At 52.8% G+C, this 24179-nt stretch overlaps 2 protein-coding genes across 3 annotated transcripts in view; one reads left to right on the forward strand and one right to left on the reverse strand.

Annotated features, from left to right (window-relative positions):
- Window positions 1–17899, forward strand: part of SETD2 (SET domain containing 2, histone lysine methyltransferase) — a 51452-nt gene extending 33553 nt beyond the window's left edge. The window contains 10 exon segments of the mRNA XM_030970719.1: window positions 3418–3466; window positions 3944–4124; window positions 6410–7100; window positions 8590–8724; window positions 8834–8973; window positions 9924–10014; window positions 10017–10037; window positions 14706–14786; window positions 14936–15037; window positions 17190–17899. Coding sequence (XP_030826579.1) covers window positions 3418–3466; window positions 3944–4124; window positions 6410–7100; window positions 8590–8724; window positions 8834–8973; window positions 9924–10014; window positions 10017–10037; window positions 14706–14786; window positions 14936–15037; window positions 17190–17351 — 1653 coding nt within the window. The 3' untranslated portion in view covers window positions 17352–17899.
- Window positions 17900–18097: 198 nt separating this feature from the next.
- Window positions 18098–24032, reverse strand: LOC115917646 (death domain-containing membrane protein NRADD-like). 2 transcript variants are annotated; one of them, XM_030971854.1, is made up of 6 exons: window positions 23632–24032; window positions 22378–22462; window positions 22236–22295; window positions 20278–20449; window positions 20061–20200; window positions 18098–19047 (listed from the first exon to the last, which is right to left on the reverse strand). In XM_030971854.1, exons 1-6 carry the CDS (start codon window positions 23674–23676, stop codon window positions 18893–18895), a joined length of 657 nt encoding a protein of 218 aa, XP_030827714.1. In that variant the 5' UTR covers window positions 23677–24032; the 3' UTR covers window positions 18098–18892. The 2 variants fall into 2 exon arrangements, with proteins under 2 accessions (XP_030827714.1, XP_030827715.1); XM_030971855.1 differs by lacking the exon at window positions 22236–22295.
- Between the last annotated feature and the right edge of the window lie 147 nt (window positions 24033–24179).

Here is a 24179-nt window from a genome sequence, read left to right on the forward strand (position 1 = left end):
TTCCCCAGCCTGCTCTGACCACCATCTGCTTCTCATGGAGCAATTTGGACAGATCCCTCTGTTTGTTCCTGGTTCAAAGCCTTTGCTGCCTCCATCTTCCCACATGGGATGGATGCTGGAGGCTCCATTGAGCGGGGCTGGAGTTTCTCTCCACCAGCACGGAGCTCACTCCCTGCTCATCATCACCTTGGGTTTTGGGCTTCCTGGACTTTGTAGGGCTGGCCAGATAGTTAGGGTGGATCTTGGAGTGGGCACCCCAATGTCCTGGTGAAGTTAGAGCAAGGCATGGCAGTGTGGCAGTGCCAGGATTGCTGAGTACCCTTACGCCAGGTGCTCCTTATCCTCCTTCTCTTCCCACTGAGCTTTTTCCCAGTGATTTCCATTCCCCATCCTGCTCTTAACTGGACAGCTCTTTTTTAGGAGCTGGGGACTTGGTGTAGTTTAGCTCTTCCCAATACTTGTGTTGTCCTTCTGGACATCCATGGTGTTCATCCATGATCCCATTCCTTGGTGGCTCCTCACTGCCCCCTGGACATCCATGATCATCCATGATCCCATTCCTTGGTGGCTCCTCATTGCCCCCTGGACATCCATAGTGTTCATCCATGATCCCATTCCTTGGTGGCTCCTTATCCTGGACATCCATAGTGTTCATCCATGATCCCATTCCTTGGTGGCTCCTTATCCTGGACATCCATAGTGTTCATCCATGATCCCATTCCTTGGTGGCTCCTCATTCTCCCTGGGAACAGCCAGGGCAGACTTGGGGGGATTTTTTTGGATGTGCTGCTCTGAAAATGAACATTTTTAGGTGTTTAACGTGGGAAATAAAAAAATCCTGGCAAAACCCACTGGTGGAAGGTGATTTTGGGGCTTCAGAACCTGCCCCTTTGGTCACCTCCATCCCACACGAGGTTGGGAGAGGCAAAGTCTTTCCTGCCATCCATAGCTGTGGAATTCTGTAGGAGAATAAAATTAAATCCGTAGATGATGGCTGGGTGGGGCTTGGAGCACCCTGGCCTGGTGGGAGGTTCCCTGCACGTGGTCGGGGTTGGAATTGGATGAGCTCCAAGGTCCTTCCAGCCCAAACCATTCCATGATTCCATTATATGGATTACATCATTTATAAATATATAAATCCTATATAATTATGGGTTTATCCTGCATCCCTCCCCACCCCAAACATGGAGCTGCTGTTTTGTTTCTTTACATTTCATCTGAAAAAAATGGATTTGGAGTATTGTAGCCCATAGCAAAGACATAAATAAATTTTAAAAACTTTATTTGAAGGGCATTTTTTTGGAATTTCAATGCCTCTCTTTTTTGTAGATGCTTCAAACTCCATGTGGTGTGTTTGAGCTCCACAGAAAAGCAAAAATATCTTTAAAAACCTAAAAATCTTGGCCCAAATCCCTTTTTTTTTAGCCAGCAGCAGCACTTTTGAAGTGGTTTTGCCTTGTGGACAAACCACAGCTGGGTTTCTTCTCCTTCCCTTTTTTTCTGCTAAAGGAAATTCTCATTTTTAGCCCATCCAGTGCTGGGGGTGAACACGTTGCTAATGAGCCCCCTGAGCCACCCGTTAATTAATTCCCAAACAGCTTTAAAAACTCAAGGAATTTAAATAAAAGAGGATATTCTGTAAAATCTGAGAGTAAAGTCAAGGTAAACTCCACATTTCTGAGCATGTGGAAGCTTTAAATTCCCAGCTGGAGCAGCCTTCACCCCCAGGAAATGTCAAATCCATCTTTTTTCCCACTCTGCCTCATCCAGGGCCTAAATGAAAGGATATTTTAGGGAAGGTGCTCTGGGAAAGCTGGAATGTCAGCCCAGCTCCCCAAAACAATTTATTTGTGTTAAACTGAGCATCTCCTTCATGATTTAATGGTTTTTTTTTTTTTTTTGGGATGCAGCTGCTGCTCCAGCAGGGATGCTCCATCAGGCACAAACCAGCTGGTTCATCACATCCTGCTGGAAATAACTGGGAATTCTTGGGAATACTGTATTCCTTCAGGAAGGGAACAGAGCAAGGGCTTGATAGAAGCAGGAATTGAATAAAAATGAGCTTTTCTTCCCAACCTTCCGGTACTTGGACAGTCAGGAATGCTGTAAAACCTCTGTAGGATCATGAGCATCACAGAGGTAAAATGGGATTTGCCCTGGGAATGCCAGAATATTCCAGTTAAAAATAAAATGGAGCACGAGGAGGTTCTAATAAACCTCATTTCTTACCTGGGGGGATGCAGAGTTGGTTCCAGTGACATGGGAAGGGCTGTTCCTGCCCAGTCCAGGGGGTTTAACAAGGACATTGTGCTGAACCTGGACTTTAGGGAAGTTCTGGTCCCCATTCCCAGCTCTTCTTCTCTTTCTTCCCACGGTGCCATCTCCACCTGGAGTTACCAGAAACTTTGGGATCATCCAGTGCCACCCCTGCCATGGCAGGGACACCTCCCACTGTCCCAGGCTGCTCCAGCCTGGCCTTGGGCACTGCCAGGGATCCAGGGGCAGCCACAGCTGCTCTGGGAATTCCATCCCAGCCAGGAATTCCCAATTCCCAATCTCCCACCCATCCCTGCCCTCTGGCAGTGGGAGCCATTCCCTGTGTGCTGTCCCTCCATGCCTTGTCCCCAGTCCCTCTCCAGCTCTCCTGGAGCCCCTCCAGGCCCTGCCAGGGGCTCTGAGCTCTCCCTGGAGCTTCTCCTCTCCAGGGGAACATTCCCAGCTCTGCCAGCCTGGCTCCAGCCCTGCAGCAGCTCCAGCTCTTCCCTGTGCTGAGGGAGGAGCTGGATGAGCAGAGGGTTTGGGGTTTGCTGCTGCTGAAGGCGTGGTGGGTGCTGGGGTCTGATCTCAGCAGCTTCTGCAGCTCCTTGGTCAGAGGGGTCACTCAGAGCTGCTCCTGCTCGTTCCCCTTGGGATGCTCCCACATCAAACATCAGAGCTTGGGAACATCATGGAAGTGTGACCCTGTCCCCAGTGAGGCTGTTGGGAGCTGGGAGAAGCCCAGGGGCGGTCCCTGAGCAGGGGGAGCAGATGTTGGCCACCAGAGCCAGGATCACAGAGCCACGGAATGACTCCAGGCTGATGGCATCTGTTGGGATCACCCAGCCCAACTCCTGCTCCTTGCTGGGTCATCTCAGACTGCCTTGGAGACCAGGACAGGGACAGCAGGAGCTGCTGCTGGGACACTCTTCTGCCACCTTGGAGGGTGTAGGACCCTACAGCTCTTTGCCCCAAAATTCCACTGAAATCCATCAAAACCCAAACACTGAGCAGAGGAAATATATGGAAAGCACCACAAAAAACCCCAGAACTTTCCTTCAAGAGACCCTATTTTAAATATATGATTTATGGGATTCTTGGCTGTTTGGGGTGGTTTTGGGAGCAGCTGGAATTGTGACCCTGCTGGTGGCTTTTCCACAGGAGGTCTATCGCATCCCGAAGAAGAGCCAAGCGGAAAAGGAAAGCAGTGGTAAGTTCCTCACCTTCTCCCATGAAACTGCTTCATTTTCCCAGTTGGGAATGTCAGGGGATGTTCTGCCTCCATAGCTCCAACTCCTGGGAAACAGCTCCTGGGAATGGGGAGGATAATCTGAGTGGTGGGTGGGGAGAGATGGGGCCCTGAGGGTGACATGGAACAACCTAGAACTAAAATCATGGAATTGGTGAGCTTGGAAAAGCCCTCCAAGATTGAGTCCATCCATCCCTCAGCACTGCCAAGGCCATCACTGATCCATGTCCCCAAGTGTCACCTCCACGTGGCTTTTAAATCCCTTCAGGGGTGGGGACTCCACCCTTGCCCTGTCCCTGGCCATCCTTTTCCCTGAGAAATATTCCCGATATCCAACCTGAACCTCCCCTGGCACCACTTGAGGCTGTTTCTAAGAGAGGGGACCCAAACACCCAAATCACAAAATTTTCCTCCCTTTTTTCCCTGTTTTCCCAACAGCTGACCGTGGGAGAGACCCGGGTGGGCTCCGGGATCAGACCCCCACTCCCAAGAACCCCGTGCTGAGCCGGGAGCGGGATCCAGAGTGGCAGAGCCAGAGCAAGGAGAGGAAGAGACGCAGAGATTCCCTGTCCCCTCCGTCCTCAGCCTACGAGAGGGGGACAAAGAGGCCAGAGGACAGGCAAGTGGTGGCAGGGAGCTGCCATATTCCAGGGATCTGCCACGTTCCTGGGTAAAACCCCCAGGGAAAACAGGCCTGGGGGTCTTTGGAATGCCCCCAGGAAAGGGGATGGGAGTTTTCTTCTGGAGGAATGCTGGTGGTGAGGTTCAATCCTGATGGGAGTTGGGTGGTTCCTTGGTGTTGGTGGCTTCTTTTCTGGGATAACCTGCGCCTCCGTCCTCAGGTGAGGTGGGAAGTGAGGGAGGCTGTGCCATCTCCTGCACAGAAATTAGGGATCGTGGAACGGTTTGGGTTGGAAGGACCTTAAAGCCCATCCTGTGCCATGAGGACACCTTCCACTGTCCCAGGCTGCTCCAAGCCCTGTCCAACCTGGCCTGGGACACTGCCAGGGATGGGGAATCTGGGAATTCCAGGATGCAGCCCTCCTAATGCAAAGAGCTCCCAGGGTCCTTCAAAACCCATTCCCTTCTCCTGCTCCACCTCTTCCCAGTGTGCTGGGAATTGTTCTGAACCTGGAGCAATCCCTGCCTGTACAGGAGGGAGCAGTGCCCAAACCAGGATTTCTAACTCCAAAACTTCCTTGGCTGAGTGGTTATTCCCTAAAAATACCTGTAAGGACAGCAGGCCAGGGGGTGTGATCCCAGCAGGCTGGTTCCAGGTCTCCTGCCTTTCCTTGGGGATGGTGGCATCACTGCCACGGCCGAGCATGCAAATTCTAATGAGGAGAAGGAAAATATTCCATGTCTTGCAGTTCAGAGAGCCTGGAGATCGTGTTAAAGGCAGCAGAAATACCACGGAATTTCCTTTAAAGAAGTCACTTCTCTGTTGTCCCTCTCAAAGCCACTCCGTAATTAGGGAACAATTGGTGCCGAGTCAGCCAGACGAGGAAACCTCGCGTTGAGCTGAGCTGGGAAAGTTGGAAACATCTGGATGAAAAATACAGACGTAAATGTATCCCTCTGTAACGAGGCTGGAAACATCCCCAGGAAGTAAAATCTGGATTTTGGGGGTTATTTTAAACAGAACAAGCATTTTTTGGGTGAGCAGCTGCTGCTCTGGCCCTTCCCCCGTGCGTGTCTGTGTCAGTGAAGGACCAAATTCCTTCTCTGGGAATGTTCTCCCCACTCTGAGCATCCCTCTCTGTTATCCCAGGGATTTAATAAGGAAAATAATCAAATAGATGGAGAAAGGAATGCTGAACCCTCGGTTTCCTTCTTCCCACTCCCTCCGTGGCAGCTGCTTCTCTTCCAAACTCTCCAGGCAGTGCCAGGAAAGACTTTAATTAGGGAAATCAAACTCCTCCCGGCAATGAGGTTCCCATTAACAGATCCTGCAGCTCCTCTGGGAATGCCTGGAAACAGCTCCAGCGGATCTGTTGGTAGCAATGTGCTTTTGATATGTAAATGGATCCCAGGAACACAGAATATATGGAGAATATCCTGGATGCTTTGTAGAATCCATTATATTAAGGCTGCAAAGCATTTTTCCTTGTAATCCCTGTTTTACCACACTCACAACGTCTGGAAATATCCACCTTTGATCTGAAATTTTCCTTGGTTGGGCTTTGATCAAAGTCCTTAGGCTTTTTTTTTCCCCTCCTCCTTTAATTCCCTGGAAAAATCCCTCCAGCTGCTGCGCGTTTTGGGATGAAAACTCTTAAGGAATTAAAAAAACCCATCCACACCATTATTTTTTGAAGCTCAAGCTGCGGTTTGGGAGCGAGCAGAATTCCAAACAGGAGAGTGCTGCTTGTGATTCCCTTGTTCTTGGCCGTGTCTGCAGCTCCCGTGTGGGGGTTCTGGGCTGGAAGGATGGAATTCTCACCCCAGCACTGGAATTTTTGGGGGAAGATGCTGTGCTGTGAGCTGCTCCTGTTTGGGAGCCTCTTCCAAATTCCTTGCTTGTCCTGCTTGGGGTAAACATGGTGGAGTGTTTCCAGCAGGGCCTGTTTGGGATACCCTGCAGATTGTGACTTTTCCTTGGCTTCCATTGGAGATGTTCCCTCCCTCTCCAGGTATCCCAGAGCAGCTCCTCCAGACAACTTCTGTGGCATCCAGGCTGACGTTGGCCAGTCCACTGGGATTGCTCATCCTCTGCCCTGGCTGCCTGTGGATGAGCAGGTGTTCCTCTTGAGTTGGTCAAACAGCTGGAAAAAGGGAATGTTTTTAGGAATTCATGCTGTCGTTGGGCATTCCAGGTTTCCCACTGTCCCTTTTGCTGCTGGAGCCCTGGGCCTGCAGCTTCCTGAGGCCTCACAGGTGCTTTCCCTGTTCCCTCTCTCCCAGGTATGACACCCCAGCATCTTCCAAGAAGAAGGTCCGGCCCAAGGACCGCAACAAGCTGTCCACGGAGGAGCGCCGGAAGCTCTTCGAGCAGGAGGTGGCCCAACGGGAAGCCCAGAAACAGCAACAGCAGCTCCAGAACCTGGGAATGACCTCCCCGCTTCCCTACGATTCCATGGGATATGGAACCCCCCACCACAGCTTCATGGGATACCCACCAGGGTACCCCATGCAGGCCTACGTGGATCCCAGCAACCCCAACGCCGGCAAGGTGCTGCTGCCCACGCCCAGCATGGACTCCATGTGCTCCCCGGCGGGATACCCCGAGCATTCGCAGACTTTGGTGGGGCACACGGTGGAGCCGGCCCTGAGCACGGCGCAGCCGGTGCCCGTGGTGCAGCACGTGGCCACCACCATGGAGGTGACCACGCCGCAGTACGTGGGGGCGCAGGGCGATGCCGCCGTGGTGCACCAGGAGGCCAACGTGGCCGTGCTGCCGGTGGCCACGGCCGGGGCCGTGCAGAGCCAGAGCTACGGCTCCGTGTGGGATTCCAGCCAGCAGCCCCCCGTGGCTGTGCAGCAGCCCTACTCCCCGGCCCAGTCCCAACCTGCCATCTACTACCAGGGCCAGACCTGCCAGACCGTCTACGGAGTGACCTCGCCCTACTCGCAGACCACCCCGCCCATCGTCCAGGTAATTCCAGCTGGGAATACCCACGGAACCTGGGGAGCCAGCTGGGAAAACACTTGAGTTACTGTAGGAGCGTCGGGGGTAGGATGGTTGGGACGGCAGAGACAAGAGATCTCCGAAGCCAGGTTGTGGCACTTGGGGTTTATTGCAAAGGGCCCTGCTGGGAGCTGCCAGCCACAGCTCAGAGCAGGCCTGAGAGAAGAGAGGGGGAGAGAGGATGAGAGGGTAAGAGAGTAAGAGTGTAAGAGAGTAAAAAGGGTAAGAGAGCGAGATTCCCGTTACAATAGCATAAATCTTCTGTGCTGAATATTCTAATTCTCACTAACCAATCTAGTACAAGATACAAATCCTACAGCATTTCCATACAGCCTATAAGAATCATTACATTACCATCCTGTGTTACATTTTAAACCCTAAAATCTCCTCTTTGGACCCCTTCTGCCAAGCTGTAGGGTCTGCTCTGCCCCTTGGAGCTGCCTGCAAGCAGAGGGTGTTGTTTTATCAAAAGGGGATTGCCTTCAGTCCAGCCATACCATTGTTTTCCAGTTGTTCAGTAACTGAGGGATCTCAAAGCTTGCTTGCATTTCAATCTCACTCAGAGTTTCCATATTCTCAAAATCTTTTGCCAGACAATCATATTTATGAGGCTTTCCTGTTTCATCTTCCCCCACAAGTTACTCACTGTAACTTCTGTGCTTCTCTTCTTGGAACATCTTCTTAGCTCTTCCCAGGGAGCTTCCTACCCAGGAGTAGATGGAAAGCACATTCCAGGGTATTTTCCATCTACAAATGGCATAAATTGGAGAATCATGGAATCCTGGAATGCATGGGGTTGGAAGGAACCTTAAAGAGTGTCCAGTGACACCCCCTGCCATGGCAGGGACACCTTCTGTTATCCCAGATTGCTCCAAGCCCTGCCCAGCCTGGCCTTGGACATTCCAAGGGATGGGAGATACTGAGAACATCCAGGGATGGGGGATACTGAGAACATCCAGGGATGGGGGACACTGAGCACATCCAGGGATGGGGGATGCTGAGAACATCCAGGGATGGGGGATGCTGAGAACATCCAGGGATGGGGGACACTGAGCACATCTAGGGGTGGTGATTCCATAGTTGTTGGGGACAATCGGGAATTTGCAGCTTGCAGGAGTATTTTGGTTTTTTGACTGTTAAATGGAGATTTGTGGATAAAAGCTGAGGAAATGAGTAGAACATGGATGTGGGAGCTCACCTTACACTGGCTTTTAGAAGCAGAATCTGGAGCTACCAGAATTAATGATATTATAAAAATCTGAGGATAATACTGGGAAGGAATTCCTGGCTGTGAGGGTGAGGAGGGGCTGGGATGGAATTCCCAGAGCAGCCGTGGCTGCCCCTGGATCCCTGGAGGTGTCCAAGGCCAGGCAGGGACACCTGGTCTGGTGGAAGCTGCGCTCCTGCAGCGAAGGATTTTTTGGGAACGGCAGCTGAGTGTGATTCCCTGTTCCAGAGCTACGCCCAGCCAGGTCTCCAGTACATCCAGGGCCAGCAGATCTACACGGCTCACCCGCAGGGAGTCATCGTGCAGCCCCCCGCGGCCGTCACCACCATCGTGGCGGCCGGGCAGCCCCAGCCCATCCAGCAGGTGAGCGTCCAGAGGGATGGGGAGGGTTTTCCCGTGGGATAAAGAGCTGCCAGGGCACCTTTTGGGGCCCCTCACAACTTTAACTTCATCCTTTCCGTGCTGTCTGCAGCCAGAGCTGGTGGTCACCAACAACCTCCTGGATCTGCCTCCGCCTTCCCCTCCCAAACCCAAAACCATCGTCCTCCCTCCCAACTGGAAAACAGCCCGGGATCCCGAGGGAAAGATCTACTACTACCACGTGGTCACCAGGTGGGTGTGGGCATCGCTGACCCCTGTCCCCAAGTGCCACATCCACAGGGCTTGGAGGGCCCTCTGGGATGGGCACTGCCCCCCTGTCCAGGGACAGCCCTTTCCATGGAGGAGTTTTCCCAGTATCCAACCTGAACATCCCCTGGCACAACTTGAGGCTGTTCCCTCTTGTCCTCTTGCATGTTTTTTGGGAGAAGAGCCCAGCTCCCACTTCCATGGGAAGAAACACAATATTCCCAATGTTTTTCCCACACCTTTCCCATCAGTTTTGGAAAGAACCAGGTTTTTGATCAATCCCTATGAATTTACCTGAAATTAAAATGAATGTTAAGCTTCTAAAAAGAGCTCCTTTAAAATTTACAACTCATGGGAGGTGTAGATGGGGATCCACCTCTGAAAGGATAAGCAGGAATATTTTCTTCCATATCCATTTCCTGCTGTCAGTTCCTGCTCCTCACACACATTTCCCTGCATCCATAAATCTTTTCCATCTCCCCTTTGGATTCCTCCCTGCTCCAGCACAGCAGGAGACTTTCAAACACCTGGAATTCAAACCAGTGGAGCAGGAATTGGTGAATTGTGTTGTTTGGAAGTTTGGGATGAAATGAGGAGACCCCCAGGGAACCTTGGTGCAGGGTGAGCCTTCCCTGGGCTCTCTGCTGGGATGTTCCCACCTTTCCATGCTGGGAATTCCATCCCGGTGATGAACATCCTTGATCCCACAGTGTCACCATGGTAGAAAATGGTGCAGATTCTCTTTTTTCTGTTCTTCCTGCTTGGTTTTAACCTTCTCCAACTTAGAAACCTTCAAATCAAGAGCAAGGCCGTGAATTCCGCGTGCCAGGAGTTCTGATGGCTGATGAATCTGGATGTCCCAGTTGATGGGATAATCCATGAGCAGGTCCCAGTTTCTCTCAGGAGGTGTCAGTGGTGTGTTTTCCTTCCTCCAGACAAACCCAGTGGGATCCTCCAACGTGGGACAGCCCCGGGGACGACGCCAGCCTGGAGCACGAGGCCGAGATGGACCTCGGCACCCCCACGCATACGACGAGAACCCCATGAAGGTGAGGGGGACAAATCTTTGGGGCAGACCATGGGATGGGAGGTCACTGTGGGGCTGGGAGGTGGCAGGGGGACAGAAGTGAGCCCAGATCCTTTGGAGTGGCTCCGTTGGCTGCACTCAGGGCTTGGCTGTTCTGGTGTCGAATGGACACCGGACTTCCCTGGAGTTCTGCCCTGGATTCCAACCTCTGTGTGGAGCTGGCCAGAAAAGTGGGAATGAGGGGGAGTAACATTGAAAAAGGACAAACTAAGGGTGTAGCTCAGGAGTGTTTCCCACACCTTTCTGATTCCTTAACAAGCTGGAGAAAATCCATGGAAAGAGAGGAGTCAATTCTCCTGCTGCTCCATTGCTCCCACATTCCTTGGGGTTTTCCTGGAGGTGTTGTCCATCCTGCAGCACCCAGGAACATCCCACGTGGCTGCTGCTGCCTTTCCACGTGCTGCCAGGATGCCAAGGGTTAATCCCATTCCCAGAACGCCTCGGAGTGCTCCAGCCAGGAATCCTGGCGCGTTCACTCCAATGAAATTACGGACAAATATTTATCTCCCTGGAAAAAAGTTAATTGGAAAATGAGCTCAGAGCTGGCACTCCCTGCTCAGCCAAGGGGCTGTTGCTTCCACAGAGGAATCCAGCGAAGCCTTTTCAAGGATTTTTATCCCTGGATCAGTGTCACATTTACCCCATGATATTCCCTGGTATTCCGGGATCTTGGGGTTGCAAGTATGGTTGAAGGATATTGGGATTGAGCAAGAAAATGTTAATTGGAGGCTCCAAAGGGAGATTTGAAGCTGGAATAGCTGGGAAATGCATCCCTGTGGAGGGATGAGCTGAAGTTCAGTGGTGGAGAGCAGCTTGGAGATGTTTGGGAGCATCCCTGGGATGGGAACGAGGTGCTGAGGAGAAGGTTGGGCTCTTCTGAGCAGGGAAGTGGATCTGTGCTGGTGCTTTCCAGCTTGGGAATTGTTTTCCCATGGAATTCCGAGGGTCTCGGTGCTGCCTGCACAGCAGAGGGAGCAGCAGGGGAAGGTGCTTCCATAAGTGTGGGCTTTTATCCCAGAAGTTGGGATAAATAGGAGCTGAGGGCTGAGGGGACCCCTCAATAGGTTTCACCTCAGGGCGTACATGAACCAGCTGCTCCTTCAGGTTTGGTTGCTCACTCCAAACCCAAAATCCCTGAATTTCCCTGAATCCCTCATTCCTAAATGAGCCATGGCTCTGGCTGACCTCAGGCTGAGGTGGTTCCTGCTCACTCCAGAGCTTAAATTCTTTTCTTCTGGGCCAGGATGGCCGGAAGGTCGGGTTTTTCCTGGCACTGAGCTCCCCTGGTTGCAGCTCCTGCCTCCAACGCTTCCACCCTGAAGTTACAACCACATTCCTTGGATTTTTTACCCTCCTCCCCAGCCCACACCTTTCCCAGATGGATTAAACCCACCCAGGAGGGATTAAACCCACTGGCACCGTGTCTGACAGCTGCTGCTGCTATTCCCGGTGCTCCCGGGCCGTGGGGGAGGATTTTGATGGAAAGGTACAAGAGGAGTGAGAAGCCAGGATCACTGTTCCCTTTAAAGCACACTTGAAATCCTGGTTTTCCCTTGGAAAACTGCTTTCCTGAGGGAGTGGCCCAGCAGGAAGGCAGGCAGGGACACTGGGCTGGATGCTGAAGGTTTTGCATCCTTTTAGATGGAAAAAGTTGGGATTTGGGATGAGTTTGTCTCTGCCCATTGGTTCTCCATAGGAAGGTTGGTGTCAGTGGAGCAGATCTCAGCTGCTGGAAAAGAGAATCCCAGGTTTTCCCAAATGTTTGGCTTCTTGATCCCCTCCCAGGCTGGTTTCCCCCCATCTTTGTGGCTTCTCCATTCCCATCTCCTCCAGAGGCTGGAAAATAGGGGCAGCACCATTCTGGGGATTTTCCTGTGTTAGTTTTCCTGGAAGCCTTTGGGTTATGGCATTTCACTTTGGAGGGGTGAGGGAGGAAGGCCTTGCTATGGGGGTTTTGATATTAAAATAAATTTTAAATGGAATTTTAGCCTAAAACTAGGAAGAATTTGCCAAGAAGGAATTGGCACCTTGGCCCAAGGAGGAGCTTGGAAATGGAGTTTTCATTTCTCCTCCTCATCCTTCCCTGCCAACTTTGACACCAATTTTTGCCCTGATCCCATGTGGAGAGGGGTTGGATGGGGAAAGGTTTGGGGGCAGAGAAGGGTTTGGGGATGGAGAAGGGATTGGTGGAGAAGGATTGGGTGGAGGAGAAAGATTTTGGGGTGCAGAAGGGATTGGTGGAAGAAAGGTTTGGGTGGACGAGAAGGATTTGGGGATGGAGAAGGGTTTGGTGAAGAAAGGATTGCTGATGGAGAAGGGAATCATCATGTAGAAGGGTTTGGGGGTGGAGAGGGATTTGGGGTGCAAAAAGGTTTGGTGATGGAGAAGGATTTTGAGGTGAAGAAGGGATTGATTATGGAGAAGAGTTCAGTGATTGAGAAGGATTTTGAGGGTGGGGAAGGATTTAATGATGGAAAAGGGATTGGTAATGGCGAAGGAATTTGGGGGTGGAGAAGGATTTGGTGGGGAAAGGTTTGGAGATAGAGAGGGATCTGAGAGTGGAGAAGGATTTGGGGCGGTAGAAGGGTTTGGGAATGACAAGGGGTTTGGGAATGACAGAGGGTTTGGGAATGACAAGGGGTTTGGGAAGGGTTTGGGAATAATGAGGGGTTTAGGAAGTGTTTGAGAATGACGAAGAGTTTGGGAATGGGGAAGGGTTTGGGAATGATGAGGGGTTTCAGAATGGGTAAGGGTTTCAGAAGGGTTTGGGAATGAAGAGGAGTTCGGGAAGGGTTTGGGAACAGTGGGGCTCGGGAATGATGAGGGGTTTGGGAATGACAAAGGGTTTGGGAATGACAAGGGGGTTGGGAAGGGTTTGGGAATGACAAGGGGCTTGGGAATGATGAGGGTTTGGGAATGAGGAGGGTTTGGGAATGAGGAGGGGTTGGGAATGAGGAGGGTTTGGGAATGAGGAGGGTTTGGGAATGAGGAGGGTTTAGGAGTGACTTTGCCGATGGAGCACTGCAGGGCTTGGTGCCGGAGCCATCCCGAGCCATCTGCTCCCCATTCCCGGCCTTTTGAAGTGGCAGCCGAGCCTGGGGCTGCAGCAGGAGCTTTGATGTCCCTGCTCCGGCCAAGCCTCGGCCATAAAACCTCCCTGGCACGGCTGATTTACGCCCTGTCCCTTTGCTCCCGGGATTTTGCAGCTCTGTCCTACAGCCAGGCACATTTTTAGGGATTGAAAGGGATTTTTTTCCTGCTTTTTTTTCAGTGTCAAATACTATTAAAAAGTGGTTTTTTTTTTTAATTAAAAGAAATACTGGGTCATCATCAAAGAGCAGAAGGAGAAGGGAAAGCCCCCCCAGCTTTCCAAACCTTTTACAAATCCTTTTGTTCTTCCTGTCCTTACAATCCAAGTTGGGATGACCTGGATCCCAGACCTCTCCCAGAAAATGCTGCTGGTGCAGGGATGCTGCTTTTCCCTTCTTAGGCTCCAAGGAAATGGCAGAGTTTGGGATGGGAGCGTGTGGGAGGTGGGTGTGGATCCAGAGTGAAGGGATGGGCTCCGGGATGCAGCTGGAGCGGATTCTCCTCTGCTGGTAAATCAGGGATCAGTACTCAGGGAAGCAGCCAGAAATTCCTAGAAAATTCCCTTTATCTTGACTGTAGCTAAAGATAATCCGTGTGAATGCTCTTGGGGGGCCCCAGCCCTCCCAGGGAATTCCTGAAGGAAAATCCACCACCACAGAACTTATTCCCACTATAGACCAGCCTGACTTCCCCAGGACCCACTCCTGCTCTTTTCCCAGCTTTTTTTTTCCAAAGAAAACAAGAGCAAGGAGTGGTCCCTGTGCCTCCCAGCCCAGGAGTGTGCTGGGAATTGTGCCAGGATTGGGCTGGGAAATGTGTCAGGCCCAAGCTGGGGTGTGCCAGGAGCCAGGCTGGGAAATGCTGGGACTGGGCTGGGGACTGTGCTGGGATCAGACTGGGAATTGTGCCTGGATTGGGGCGAGGAGTGTGCTGGCATCGGGATGGGGAGCTCACTGGGATTGGGCTGGGAATGCCTGCTTTGGGATGTGGAGTGTGCTGGGACTGGGCTGGGAAGCTCACCAGGAATCAGCTGGGAAGTGTGCCTGGATCAGAGTGGGATTGGGCTGGGAAGTTCACTGGGATGAACTGGGAAGTTCACCTGAAAGTTCACCAGGATTGAAGTGGGGAATGCACAAGGGCTGGGTGGGGAAGTTTGCTGGGGTAGGGCTGTGAAGAGCACCAGGAGAGGGCTGGGAAATCCCTGGTTTGGGGTGGGTGTGTGCTGGCATTTGTCTGGGAATTGTACCTGGATCAGCCTGGGGAACGTGCTGGGAAGGGTGGGAAGGGTGTTGGGAATGGGCTGAGGAGAGCGCTGGAATGGGCCTGGAAGCTCCTCAGAATGGGCTGAGAAGGTCATTGGGATCAGGCTGGGAAGGTCTGGATTGGACTGGGGAGAGTGCAAGCATTGGGCTGGGAATGTCCCTGGGAATGTCCCTGGGAATGGGCTGGAAGCTGTGCTGCCCACCAGGCTGTGGGACAGGGGTGCTGTCCCCAAGGCAGAATCAGGGAATCATTTCCATGCCTGTGTTGCCATCTCCAGTCTTCCAAGAAGCCCAAGACGGCAGAAGCCGACACATCCAGTGAGCTGGCCAAGAAGAGCAAGGAGGTGTTCAGGAAAGAGGTGAGGGATGGGATGGGATGGGATGGGATGGGATGGGATGGGATGGGATGGGATGGGATGGGATGGGATGGGATGGGATGGGGCTGTAGATGGGATGGGATGGGATGGTGGCAGCAGGGAGTGGATCCAGCACCCTGTGTGTCCCACAGATGTCCCAGTTCATCGTGCAGTGCCTGAATCCCTACCGGAAACCCGACTGCAAGGTGGGCCGGATCACCACCACCGAGGACTTCAAACACCTGGCACGCAAGGTGGGAATGTGGGGGGACATGGAGGGTACGGGGACATGGGGACACGAGGATGTGGGAACACGGTGGGTGCAGGGACACATGGATGTATGGACGTGGGGACGTGGAGGGTACAGGGACATGGGATACAAGGAGTATGGGAACATGGGGACATGGATACAGAGACACAGGGACGTGGTCATGCACGGGGCACGGGGACAAAGGATGTGGAGACATGGAGGGCACAGGGACATGGGGGTGTGGGACATGGGAGCATGGATACAGGAACATGGGGACACAGGAATGCGGGGACACAGGGACAGTGGGTATGGGAACATGGATACAGGAACATGGGGACACGGGAATGTGGGGACAGGGACAGTGGTTATAGGCACATGGGGATGTGGGACATGGGAATATGGTTACAGGAACGTGGGGACAGAGGGACAGTGGGTACGGGAACATGGATACAGGAACATGGGGACACAGGAATGCGGGGACATAGGGACAGTGGGTATGGGGATATGGAATGTGGGACATGGGAGCATGGGGACATGGGGATGCTGAAACATGAGGACACAGGGACATGGGGTTACATGGGGACACAGGATAGAGGGATATGGGGACACAGGGACATGTGGTTTAAGGAGTTGGGAACAGCAGGGGTATGGGAACTTGGGAATACAGAGACGAGGGGGATGTGGGACATGGGAACATGGAGGGTACAGGAACATGGGGACACAGAGATAAAGGGACATGGGGACACTGGGACACGGGGATGTGGGAACACGGTGCAGGAACATAGGGACACAAGGACATGAGAAGTACAGGACACAGAGATTTGGGGACACAGGGATATGTGGGACATGAGGACATGGGAGGTGCAGGGACAGTGGGGTGTGGGGACATGGGGACCAAGGGATGGCCCCAGGGAATGGGATTGTGTCATTCCAACTGCCTCCAGCTCCTTGGAGGATGGGGGGAGGAGAAATGGTGGGGGGATAATGGGACAACAGTAGGAAATATTTAGGGAATATCTGGGGAACAACAGGAAAGATTTGGGCAATAATACGACAGCAGCTGAGGGAATATTTGGGGAATAATAGTGAATAATTGGGGAATAATAGATAAACAACACGGAGTAATAATAGGAAATATTTAGGGACTGTTTGGGGAATAATAGAAAATATTTAGGGAATATCTGGGCAATAATAGGAGAATAGTATGGGGAGTATTTGGGAAGCAATAGAAAAATAATTTAGGGAGTAATAGGAAATATTTGGGGAAAAACAGGAAATATTTGGGGAGTAATAGGAAAATAGCTTGGGATTGTTTGGAAAGAACGGCAAATATTGGGAGAACAATAGTAAATATTCAGGGAATATTTGGGGAATATTTGAGGAGTATTTGGGGAATAAGAGGAAAGATTTGGGTGATAATATGACAGCAGCTCAGGGAATATTTGGGCAGTAATAGGAAAATAGCTTGGGGAATGTTTGGAAAATACAGCAGATATTTGGGGAACACTACCAAATAGTTGGGGAATATTTGGGGAATATTTGATGAATATTTAGGGAATAATATAACAATAGCTTGGGCAGTATCTGGAAATAAGAGGGGGAATATTTGGGGAATAATAGAGAAATAGCTTGGGAATGTTTGGAAAATAACAGCAGATATTGAGGGAACAACCCCAAATATTTAGAGAATATTTAGAGAATATTTGGGAGATACTTGGGGAATATTTGGGAACATTTGGGGAATAATATAATAGTTTGGGCAATATCTGGAAATAACAGGGACTATTTGGGGAATAGTAGGAAAATAGCTTAGGAATATTTAGAAAATAACAGCAGATATTGAGGGAACAATCCCAAATATTTCAGGAATATTTGGGAATATTTGAGGAATAATATAACAATGGCTTGGGCAATATCTGGAAGTAAAGGAATATTTGTGGAATAATAAGAAAATAGCTTGGGAATGTTTGGAAAATAACAGCAGATATTGAGGGAACAACCCCAAATATTTAGGGAATATTTGGGGAATAATATGACAGTGGCTCAGGGAATATTTGGGAATCAGAAGTATTTGGGAAGTGGGAGCACAGGAGCCTGGGGAGAGGCCAGGCCTGGGCTTGGTGGGAGTTCCAGGCCTGACTGCAGCATTCCCCCAGCTGACCCACGGAGTGATGAACAAGGAGCTCAAGTACTGCAAGAACCCCGAGGACCTGGAGTGCAACGAGAACGTCAAACACAAAACCAAGGAATACATCAAGAAGTACATGCAGAAATTCGGGATCCTCTACAGGCCCAAAGAGGACACGGAGCTGGAATAGCCCCTGGAATAACCCCCGGCCCTCGGGAGCCCCGATTCCCGCTGGGATTCGCCCTCCCGAGCCACCAACCTGTGAATTTATTATTATTATTATATTATTATTATTATTATTATTATGACGATGGATTTTTGGTTTTTTAAGGAAAACAAACTTGGTTCCCATCGCTGAGGAGACGAGCTGGGCTTTCCCAAGCCTGCTTTTGCTGATCCAGGCTTTGCCAAGCCCGGCTCTGGCGGCGCTGCTCCCAAGCTCTGTATTATATTTTAACGTATATGTGAATATATTGATAATAATTTGCTTTTTTCCCCTTGCTTTCAGCCCCAAACGTGCCTATCCCACGGGAACGTTTGGCAGGAGACTTTGGGGGGTTATTCCCAGATTTTAGGGGTTTTTTTTTGGTTTTTTTCCTTGGTTTTTCCTTTTGGTTCTGCGAGGTTTCCTCCGTTTCCCTGTAAATACTGCAGATTTCTGGCCATGTTGATAAGATTGATTTTACTGCTTCGAGCATTTTACTTTATCCAATTTTTACGGAACTTTTTATGTAAAAAGAAAAAAGAGCAAAAAAAGAGAAAAAAATAAAAAATCAAAAGAAAAAAAAAAAAACCAAACAAACCCAAACCCCAAAATCGACGCTGGGCAGGGCCACAAGGGGGACCTGGCTTGGGATGTCCCCTCTCCCTTGGGGACCTCCTGTCACCCTCAGCATTCCTGGGAATCTGGACCCCCTGGGAAGGGAAGTTTGGGGTGACCTGGGAGCATTTTGGGGTTAGAAATGGCTTTTCTGTCCCCAGTGCCACCTGCCTTGGGGTCTTTGGGGTGTCCCCTCCTCCTCCTGGGGCTGGTCTGGGATGGGTGTGGGACACACGGACACCCCGGGACGTGTCCTGGTGACACACGTGGATGCCCAGGGACACACAGACACCTGAGGGGTCCCATCCTTGGGACATGGCCCTGGGGACATGCGGGACACCTGGGGACACCCAGCCCAGACACCTGAGCGGTCACATCCCAGGGATGCAGGGACACATCTTGGGGACAAAGGGACACCTGGGGACTCTTGGGGTGCATCCTAGCGACACACAAACACCCAAAGGGACTCATGGACAGCTGGGGACACTTGGGAGATCCCAGGGGGCGCATTCCAGGGACAAACGGACACCTGAAGGGACACATCCCATGGACACTGGGGATACCCAAGGTGACACATTCTGGGGACAAACGGACACCAGAAGGGACACCTGGGAATACTTCAACACCTGAAGGGACACATCCCAGGGACACATGGACACCTGGGGACGCTGGGGACACCGGAAGGGACACATCCCTGGAACACGCATGGACACACAGACACCTGAGGACACAAACCCTGGTGGCACCCAGTGACACGTTTAATGCGCCCACCCAGGCACCAGCCACCAAAGGTCTCCATCCCACCCCCCAGAATCCCTACAAAAAGTACAAAACCCACATAAAAAAATTCCCCAGGAATCCATCGGGAAGCGGGAGCGCCGCCGGGAGCAGCCGCAGTGTCGCCGGGGGTGTCACACGGCGGAGGTGATGTCCCCCGGTGTCCCCGCGGGGCCGGGGCCGCGCCGGTCGCTGCCGGGCGCTCCGAGCTCCAGGAGCCGCTCCAGCTCTGCCGGCTGCTCCTGGCGCCGCGGGGACCCTGGGAGCGGGGAGGGACCCTCGGGGGGCGCTGCGGGGAGGGACGGGGTCAGCGCCCCAGAATCCACCCCGGGACCGACGGAGCGAGGGTCGGGAGCGGCTCCCGACCCGCCTTGGGAAGTGTAGGGGATTCCTGACCCCATCCAAGCGCTCCCTAATCCCACTGGGGGCTTCCTGACCCCATCCAAGCGCTCCCTAATCCCATCTAAGGGCTTCCCGACCTCACCCAGGTCATCCCATCCCATCCCATCCCATCCCATCCCATCCCATCCCATCCCATCCCATCCCATCCCATCCCATCCCATCCCATCCCATCCCCATCCACTCCAAAATTCTCAGGTGCCCCCAAACCCTGACCCTCCCCAGGGTTCTGTGTCCCCCCAAAACCTTATCTTCCCCAGGGCTGGGTGTCCCCAAACCCGTGAGTCCCCCGTCAAGACCCCCCAGATCTGGGTGTCCCCAAAACCCCGAATGTGCCCCGAACACCTCTGGGGCCTGGTGTCCCCAAACCCTCAGATGTCCCCCCAATCCCCCAGGGCCGAGTGTCCCCACATCCCCCTAGATTTGGGTGTCCCCAAACTCGCGGGTGTCCCCGCAAACCCTCCCAGGGCTGGATGTGCTCACACCCTCGGATGTCCCCCCAACCCTCCAGGGCTGGGTATCCCCAAACCCCCTCAGGCCTGGGTGTCCCCATACCCCCCTAGATCTGGGTGTCCCCAAACCCGCGGGTGTTCCCCCAAATTCCCCCAGGGGTTGGGTGTCCCCATACCCTCGGATGTCCCCCCAGTCCCCCACATCTGGGTGTCCCCCCAAACCCTCCAGGGCCGGGTGTCCCTAAACTCCTCCAGATCTGGGTGTCCCCAAACCTGCGGGTGTCCCCCAGATTCCCCCAGGCCCGGCTGTCCCCACACCCTCGGATCTCCCCCAACCCCCCCCACAGATCTGGGTGTCCCCACACGCCCCAGGCCCGGCTGTCCCCACACCCTCGGATGTCCCTCCATTCCCCCAGATCCCGCTGTCCCCCCCACACCCCGGGGCGCTCACGGGGCTGAGGCGGCTCCAGGCCGGCGCTGTCCGGGCAGACGCCGCCGTCTCCCCGCAGCTTCTCCGCGTCCGCCGCCACCGCCGCGTCCCCCGCGTCCCGCGCCTTGTCCAGCTGCCGCTTTTTCCTGCACGTGTCCCAGCTGCGGGGACACCGGGGGACACCGGGGCTCACCGGGGGTCCCCAAACCCCCCAGGCCCCCCGGAACCCCTCACTCACCACTTGAAGGCCACGTAGGCCACGAGCCCCACGACGAGGCCGGCCAGGAGGGCGCAGTACAGGGGGATGATGTCCCCGGGCGGCTCGGGGGGCGCCCCCGACACCGGCGGGGTCACTCGGGGGGTCCCCGGCACCGGCGGCGTCCCCTCAGCGAGCGGCGCCGTGGCCTCGTCTGTGGGAAGGGAGTGAGGACATGGCGGCCCTGCCTCAGTTTCCCTCTGGAGAGGGGCGGGGGAGGCGAGCGGGGAGAGAGCCCCGGGTTTGGGGACAACTGAGGCACGGTGAGGGGAAAAAAGGGGAAACTGAGGCACGGTGAGGGGGAAAAGGGAAACTGAGGCACGGTGAGGGGAAAAAAAAGGGGAAACTGAGGCACGGTGAGGGGAAAAAAGGGGAAACTGAGGCACGGTGAGGGGGAAAAGGGAAACTGAGGCACGGTGAGGGGAAAAAAAAGGGGAAACTGAGGCACGGTGAGGGGAAAAAAGGGGAAACTGAGGCACAGTGAGGGGGAAAAGGGAAACTGAGGCACGGTGAGGGGGAGTGAGGGGGAAACTGAGGCACGGTGAGGGGAAAAAAGGGGAAACTGAGGCACTGTGAGGGGGAGTGAGGCATAAAAGGGAAACTGAGGCACAATGAGGGGGAATGAGGGAGAAAAAGGGGGAACTGAGGCACAAAAAGGGGATGAGGTAAAAAAGGGGAAACTGAGGCACTGTGAGGGGGGGAAAGGGGCAAACTGAGGCACAAAAAGGGATGAGGGGAAAAAGGGAAACGGATGCACAGAAAGAGGGAATTAGGTAAAAAAGGGGAAACTGAGGCACAAAAAGGGGAGTGAGGGGCAAAAGGGGAAACTGAGGCACAAGACGAAGAAACTAAAGTATGAGATGGGGAAATTGAGGGGTGGCTGGGGACACTGAGGCACCAAAGGGGAAACTGAGGCAGGACAAGAAGAAATTAGGGAATGATGTGGGGAAACTGAGGCACGATGTGAGGAAAACGAAGCAGGATGGGAAACTGAGACACAAAAGGGAACAGCGAGAGCAACAAGGGGAAACTGAGGCACAAAAAGGGGAAATTAGGGAGCAACGGGGGAAACTGAGGCACAAAAAGGAGAAATTAGGGAGCAATGGGGGAAACTGAGGCACAAAAGGGAAACTGAGGCACAAAAGAGAAACTGAGGCACAGAAGGGGAAATAGCGAGTAACATGGGGAAACTAAGGCACAAAGGGGAAACTGAGGCACAAAAAGGGGAAATTAGGGAGCAATGGGGGAAACTGAGGCACAAAAGCGAAACTAGGGCACAAAAAGGGAAACTGAGGCACAAAAGGGGAAATTAAGGGACCACAGGGGGAAACTGAGGCACAAAAAGGAAACGGAGGCAGGAAAAGGTGAAATTCAGGAGCAACATGGGGGAAACTGAGGCACAGAAGGGGAAATTAGCAAGTAACATGGGGAAACTGAGGGACAAAGGGGAAACTGAGGCACAAAGGGGAAACCGAGGCACAAAAAGGTGAAATTGAAGAGCGACAAGGGCAAATTGAGGCACAAAAGGGAAACCGAGGCACGAAAAGGTGAAATGTGGAGCAACAAGGGGAAAACTAGGGAGCAACATGGGGAAGCTGAGGCACAAAAGGGAAACCGAGGCACAAAAAGGGAAATGAGGCGCACAAGGGAAACTGAGGCACACGAGGGAAACTGAGGCACACGAGGGAAACCGGGGCACATGAGGGAAACTGAGGCACACAAGGGGAAATTAAGGAACAACATGGGGAAACTGAGGCACACAAGGGAAACTGAGGCACACAAGGGGAAACTAAGGAACAACATGGGGAAACTGAGGCACACAAGGGAACTGGGGCACACGAGGGAAACTGAGGCACACAAGGGACACTGGGGCACCAGAGGGAAACTGAGGCACACAGGGGGACCCTTGGCCAGCCCCCCCGGGTCCCGGTGCCACTCACGGCCGCAGGGCGGGCAGGGCGGGCACGGCTCCTCCGGCTCCTCCTCGGCGGGGCTCCGCGCTGCGGGGTTGGCGCATTTTGGGGTTTTTGGGGTCGTTTTTGGGGGGCTGTTTCTGGGTTCGGGGTGGTTTGGGGTACTCACTGCGGGCGCAGGGCGGGCAGCGGCTGTCGCAGGGCTCGGGGACACCGCGGGGACACGGGGGGCACCCCCCGGCCCGCCCCGGCACCTGCGGGCACAGCGGTCCTGCCTCAGTTTCCCCTCAATCCGCCAATTCCCACTGCGACCCCCCCGAGCCGTGGGCAAAGGGTTTGGAGGGGGGGATTGAGGGGCAATAACAACAAAAAATGAGAAAGGGAGAGAAATAAAAGCGGGGAAGCAAACGGGAAGAGTAAAAAAGGAAATAAATAGTCAATAAAAATGAGATAAAAGGCATTTGAATGCAAAGGAACGAAGAGAAATCAGCGAAATAAAAGGAGGAGGAAGGAAGGGAAAAGCTGAACTAAATTAAAGTGGAAGGAAGGAAAAGAACGTGAAATGAAGGAAAATAAAGGAAAAAAAGGAAAAAAAAAAGGAAAAAAAAAGGAAAATAAAGGAAAATAAAGGAAAATAAAGGAAAATAAAGGAAAAAATAAAGGAAAAAATAAAGGAAAAATAAAGGAAAAAAATGGAAAAAAAAGGAAAATAAAGGAAAATAAAGGAAAATAAAGAAAAATAAAGGGAAATAAAGGGAAAAAAAGGAAAATAAAGGAAAATAAAGAAAAATAAAGGGAAATAAAGGAAAATAAAGGAAAATAAAGGAAAATAAAGGAAAATAAAGGAAAAAATAAAGGAAAAAAAAGGAAAAAAAAAGAAAAAAAAAAGGAAAAAAAAGGAAAATAAAGGAAAATAAAGGAAAAATAAAGGAAAATAAAGGAAAATAAAGGAAAATAGGATAAATAAAGCAAAATAGTAAAGTAGGAAAATAAGGAAAGGAAAATAGGATAAGATGAAATAAACCGGGGAAAATTAAACCAGAATTAAAAAGGAAAATAAAAAATAAAAGAGGAAAAGAAAGTGAGATTCAAAACGGGAGGATGAAATAAAAGAGGAAAATAAAGAAATTAAAGAAAAAAAATAAAAAGGATGATAAAAATAAAGTTATAAAGAGGAAAATTAAAAAAAAAAAAAGAAGAAACCAGGAAAATAAAAGAAAATAAAGAGAAAAAAATTGGAGGAAAATGGAATAAAATGAAAGAAAAGGAACTGAACCGAAATGACCCAAACTTAACCGAACCAAACCCACAAAACTTCAACAAAAGCCGCGGAGCGAAGTGACCCGGAGCGCCCCGGGGCAGCGGGAGCCGCGGCCCGTCCCATCCCGGTCCCGTTCCCCTCCCGCCCCCGTCCCGCCCGCACCGGGCTCAGCAGCAGCAGCAGCAGCGGCACCGGGAGCGGCCGCATCGCCGGCACCGGCCCGGGACCCGCTCCGGGCCGGGCCGAACCGGGGCCGAGCGGCGCCGAACTGCTCCGAGCCGCTCCGAACCGCTCCGAACCCGTCCGGCACCGCTCGGCCTCGCTTCGGCCCCGCTCCGTCCCTGTTCGGTCCCGTTCGGCTCCGCTGGGTCCCGGTTCGGCTCCGTTCAGCTACGCTGGGTCGCGGCTCAGCCCGGTTCGGTCCCGGTTCGGCCCCGCTGTGTCCCGGCTCGGCCCCGTTCGGTCTCGGTTCGGTTCCCTTCGGTCCCGGTTCGGCTCCGTTCGGCCCCGCTCGGCTCCTCTCGGCCGCCCCGTCGCGCCTGGGCCGGGCCGGGTTGGGCGTGGCTCCCCCGGGCAGGGCCGGGCGGGGCGCGCTCCCATTGGCTGCGTGCGGCTTGATGGGCGTGGCCAGGCGTGGAGCCCCGCCCCTCACAGCTCTCAGGGTCGCAGGTTCGAGTCCCGCCCGCCGGAACGGGTCCAACTTGGACCGG

The sequence above is a fragment of the Camarhynchus parvulus genome, chromosome 2 (assembly GCF_901933205.1).
Source record: "Camarhynchus parvulus chromosome 2, STF_HiC, whole genome shotgun sequence".
In the NCBI taxonomy this organism is placed as follows: domain Eukaryota; kingdom Metazoa; phylum Chordata; class Aves; order Passeriformes; family Thraupidae; genus Camarhynchus; species Camarhynchus parvulus.

What these genes read in the sequence shown, in the direction of transcription:
- LOC115917646 (XM_030971854.1), bottom strand. Translation starts at nt 23,676, where the DNA reads ATGCGGCCGCTCCCGGTGCCGCTGCTGCTGCTGCTGCTGAGCCCG. An exon ending in CTGCCCGCCCTGCGCCCGCA is followed by an intron (nt 22,296 to 22,377) that starts GTGAGTACCCCA and finishes CCAACCCCGCAG; the next exon opens with CGCGGAGCCCCGCCGAGGAG. An exon ending in GCCCTGCCCGCCCTGCGGCC is followed by an intron (nt 20,450 to 22,235) that starts GTGAGTGGCACC and finishes CCCTTCCCACAG; the next exon opens with ACGAGGCCACGGCGCCGCTC.